At 33.4% G+C, this 5,658-nt stretch overlaps 1 protein-coding gene across 1 annotated transcript; it reads right to left on the reverse strand.

Moving 5' to 3' along the window:
• Positions 1 to 390: 390 nt before the first annotated feature.
• Positions 391 to 3,639, reverse strand: LOTGIDRAFT_103111 (hypothetical protein; the record flags this gene model as incomplete). The annotated part of the gene is made up of 4 exons (XM_009045738.1): positions 391 to 979; positions 1,516 to 1,625; positions 2,915 to 2,959; positions 3,529 to 3,639. Coding segments are annotated over 4 exons (855 nt in total), but the record flags the coding sequence as incomplete, so codon positions are not given.
• Positions 3,640 to 5,658: the final 2,019 nt, after the last annotated feature.

Genomic DNA, 5,658 nt, shown 5'->3' on the forward strand with positions numbered 1-5,658 from the left:
CAGCAAAAATACTCCTGAAAATATGTAAAAGAGTAGCATTTTATCATACACGTTACAGAATCAGTAATTAGAAAAATCATTTGGCTTTAGGTCATATATTTGCTGGGAACCTCTATAACCTTGTCAATAAAGTTTATTTATAAAATCCTTCAAATGAAAATACACGTTATGTCGGCATTAAAAAGCTCAAGAAAATAGATGAACATAAAATTAGATTTACTTCCTGCATTTCCGGACCTCGTTTTTTCCTATCCAAACAACTGAGAGCCTTGTCCTCGTCAGCCCTCAAACCTCAAATCTGCATCACTGATAGAGAGACACAAATACCCTCTTATCTCCTGGATATATATATATTATCTATCTATCTTATGGATAGGTACTATCTTGTAGTCAATAAGGGTAGTCAATATTATTCGTATAAAAGTACGTACCTAAGATTGGAGTTGAGTTGGTATCAGGAACATTTTCAGCAATAAACAACTGTACAACATATAATGTTAAAAATACTGTTAAACCAATGGCTATCTTCTCGCCTTTATGACACGGTAAGAGGAAAGTAAATAATGTCATAAAGCATAACATAATAGTTGGTGCTATGACTATATAGTCATAATATAGAGACTTTCTTTTGACATGTATGAATATACTAATCATGGTATGAGTACCACCCCCGGGACAACAAGACGCATCCACTAGTTTCCTTGTTACACTGGCATTGATCAGGTCATATTCACTATTGACTATATAGTCACTGATATCAACTTGAGATTCCTTCAGGTGCATGTCGACTTGAGTGATGTCGTAAATCCACGACCCGAACCGCAGCTCACATTTCTGATAATCGTAAGGAAAGTATGTAACGTCAACACTACAAGAGCTTTTCAGCATTATAGGTATCATCCATCTAACTAAACCATCATAATGTATCATTACTTTACTTCCGGTTACATTTACAAAGCCGTCCAGATTTTCACCGGCGCTGAAAATTGAGATAAATACATAAACCAGTAAGAGGTTGACGACTTTATATGACTGGCAACAGGTTAACGTATACAGGGGTTTGAAAACTTGATTAAGGGGAGATAACAAAACTTCGAAACATGTTGACCGTTTTTAAAACATGGGCTGTATATCTGCTTATAAGCTTACTGAATGAAAGCTTTTAAAAATGTTTGACATTGCCATATATACTAAGAATGGCAACTTCCAGACCTTTTTACTGGTGAATACCGCCTGACAGACGCCCTACCCCCCTAGGTAAGATTAGGAGCTAATCCAAATGCAACTTTTTAGAGAAAATCAAGAATGACCACTGTCAGACACTCGCTGTGGTGGAAGCTCCCCGTCAGACGATCCAACTTAATTCTCACGAGGTAACCCACTGAAATATTTGTAACATTTTCGCCACTGCCACATGTATTAAGATTCACCACTGGCAGACATTTTCTGTGGTGAGAGTCCCAGCAATACGATCACTCACACTACCCCCATTGTTGAATTTTAACTTTTACTCACGTATTAAAGAGAAATAAATCAGGTAACCATATTTTAGTAGAAGGTATGATTAATGTATCTAAATTATTATATTTACTAGGATCCCACATCAAATTCTCAGCATACCATGTCTGAAATAGTATTAAATACGGCATTGTTAATATTACCTTAGTGGGACTAATCACTCTACTCAAGCTTCTATGATTGTGGCTACTAAAGTCCGGAATTTGGCGATTGTTGCCAAATAGTTGTTGACTAGCAAGAGTAACTTTGGAGCTAGTTAGCTAGGTATATCCTCAAAATGTTCAACCTAATAAAATTATCGAGAGAGGCTGTGAATTGTAATGCTCAGTCAAGTTTTGATCTGAATAGACAAGGAGAGATCTATGCACCCAGCCCAATCTTATTATGGAATCATTGATTGAAAGAATTAATAAGGTAGAATAAATAAGATAAGCTATGTTAATCTGGGAGACAACAGATGGTCTAGACTAGAACATCCAGTTGATTAACGAGAAGTGAAATACCAACATGTAGCAGAAGATTAGATAAACTCTAGAAGTTTGATTAGAAGATATAGAGTTACTAGAATGAATCTAGTTTTCCTGATTTAATTTGGAAACTAAAACTTTCGCAGCAGGCGTTCTCCGTGTGTACAGACCTTGACATTGTGGTAAACAGGAAAGTCACTTAGATGAACAAAAAGTAAAAAGCATTGATTATATCCAATGGAAATCATCACATTATCAAGATCGAAATTGGAAATAATTATCGTATTTCTTGTCTTACTTTCTAACATTTGTTGACCGGATTAATACGTATATAGTTAAACAGGACGAGAAAGAAAATGATCTATATCTCATACAGCTAGCATCACGTCATTACAACCATGTTTGTTTCAGATCTAACTGTTTGATAAAAATGAAAGCTATTCTAGAAGAATAAATACCTTCTATGCAAAACCTTACATCACATATAATCAAATGTTCAAAAGTTTGGTTTACAATAGCCCCCCTATATGTTTGGCTTACATTAAGTTTATAATCATCTTAATATATCATCTCTCTTGAACTAAAAATAATTTTCTAAAATGAAATAATTTTATTGCTTTGTTAGTTTTCTAAAGCATGAATGATCAAAGAAAGTTATTGAAGGCAACATTCTCTGTGTTTGTGGTCTTTTAAATACAGAGCTTTTATATGAAAAGTAGATATTTTCTTTTCGAGTGATTTATAAGAATACCTTATCTAATGCAATAGAAATTCATGCGATCAGGCTGATGTAAGATAATTGCTTACGGCAACAGACATTTAAAGGAATCTGAATACCGTTGATATGTATCAAAGGAAATGCCTGGAATATCTATTACAACTAGTGGCAGTAACTGTATTTATACAATAAACTCATTTATTATTCATACCTCATAGATCCAAACAGCTGTACTTAAAACTTGGTGTTTTTCTTCCTGGAAAATAAAGTCAAGGTTATCATAATATCTGACCATCTGAAACTGACCGACATGTGTACCATGTAGTCTGATTATAGAGTAAACGAGTTTAAATCTTTTGAAGAGAAACGATATACAAAAATGTCTAGAATACTAAATATGCCATCGATGGGTTAAAAGTAAAATTGAGAAAAGAATGATCTCGAAATTAATTTGATGGCCAGATTGTCTCATGTTTATACATTACATAGTTTTAAACGAGAGTGAAACATGACTTATGCAAGTTTATTTACAACTTGCGTTATCAGATAACAGAATAACTTTGGCTCATTAAGACCCTGAAACTACTTTACAGAATATAACCTACCAGAGCTCATCTCATGCTGTCGACAAGTGTTTCTGATACAATTCTCATAACCATAGAGTTGTTACGACGTAATCTATTGTACATAGACGTTTGAGCAAAGTAAGAGAACTCACTTAAAGGGAGTCTGAAGTCAACAACGAAACTATTCTGTAAAGTTTAATACAGGTGTATTATGCTAGATCAAAATCAGACTTTTGTTGAAAATATATTTGAAACTTACCAAGTCCAATATTTGGTTTAAAGCTATACCAAAATCTATATGAACAGTTTGGCTGGCATTCTGCACTGGTCTGGAATCATAATTATATTCTTCAAATAAATCTTGAAACAATCTGCTTTCAGTCCCTTGTATCTTCTCTATAAAATATTAACATAAAAACGTACATGTACCATCACCATAATATTATTCTATGTTATAAAATATTTGTTACCACCGTTCAGGTATTAATCTATCTTTTACAAAGATCATAAACGCTTCTTTTACCAAAAAAGGGACCTTTTCCATGCGCAATTTTCTAGCAAGGCATTGGAGGGAAATCAAACTATAATTTGTAACAAATAGTATAATCCACAATGAAAAAACAGTAGTACTATTGAAAGAAAAACAGGTATTAATAAACATCAGGAAAACCTTAGCCTGAATGTTGAGGTATAGATTAAGGAGATAGGGTTTTTCCGGACGGTCTCGATATCAGTGGTAAAAAGGAGAGCTAACTAGCGACCACGTTTCAATTTTTAGTAACCTACGATGATATTTATGATAACCAAAACTTGGGGTCGTTGTTTTAAAAGGCAGTGGCTATTTACCACTGGTGTGGTAAGCGTGGTAAATAGTCATAAGTACCCTTACAGCTATTTACCACGGCGTGCTACCTTCTTAAATTAGGCCTATGTCACCATGTTAGTCTATGGAAAAAAAATGTGGTATTTAAATTTTACCACGTTTTTTTTTAATGGTGGATTTCATCCAATTTTTTTTAATATTTCAAAAAATCACACTTTATAGGTTTCAAAAATATAAATATTGTGCACATTTCACATTGTTAGCACACTAAAATAAGTATTTTAATATCCCTAGCGAAGGAAAATATCCGCCATATTTTATATCGGTGACTGTAGTTTTTGTGCATTTTGGACGCTAAATTTCACAGTCCAAAACATTTCTACAATCGCTATATTTCACAGTCCAGAACATTTCTACTATATATGATGTGAACATCAAGGAATGCGTCAGCAAGCAATTCGTTTATATATACATTTTAAAGCTATACTTTTGACAGACTTTTATTGAATTTTTAAATTCCAAGCTATCTGTATCTGTATCATTACTGACCTAGACTACATACTACAATCAGGCACTATCAATATATGTATTATTACTGAACTAGACTACATACTACAATCAGGCACTATCAATATATGTATTATTACTGACCTAGACTACATACTACAATCAGGCACTATCAATATATGTATTATTACTGACCTAAACTACATTCTACAGTCAAACACTATCAATATCTGTATCATTAGTCACCTCAACAAGTTATACAATCAAACACTGTCAATATCTGTATCATTACTAACCTCTACTACATACTACAGTCAAACACTATCAATATCTGTATCATTACTAACCTCTACTACTTACTACAGTCAAACAATATCAATATCTGTATCATTACTGACCTAGACTACATTCTACAGTCAAACACTATCAATATCTGTATCATTACTGACCTAGACTACATTCTACAGTCAAACACTATCAATATCTGTATCATTACTAACCTCTACTACTTACTACAGTCAAACACTATCAATATCTGTATCATTACTGTCCTAGGCTACATACTCCAATCTAATACTATCAATATCTGTATTTTTACTGACTTTGACTACATACTACAATCAAACACTATCAATATCTGTATCATTATTGACCTAGACAACATACTACAGTCAAACACTATCAATATCTGTATCATTACTGACCTAGACAACATACTACAGTCAAACACTATCAATATCTGTATCATTACTGACCTCGACTACATACTACAGTCAAACACTATCAATATCTGTATCATTTCTGACCTCTACTACACACTGCAGTCAGACGCTGTCAAGATCTGTATCATTACTAAACTCTACTACATATTACAGTCAAACACTATGAATATCTGTATCATTACTGACCTTTACTACAAACTACAGGCAAACACTGTCAATATCTGTATTAGTACTGATCTCATCTATATACTAGTTTCAAACACGGATAATTCTGGACACACATGAGTTTAAAGGCTCAAATTTTGACGGTGAGCTTCGAACAATTACTGATTGGCTA

Source organism: Lottia gigantea (assembly GCF_000327385.1).
Source record: "Lottia gigantea unplaced genomic scaffold LOTGIsca_1, whole genome shotgun sequence".
Taxonomy (NCBI): Eukaryota; Metazoa; Mollusca; class Gastropoda; family Lottiidae; genus Lottia; species Lottia gigantea.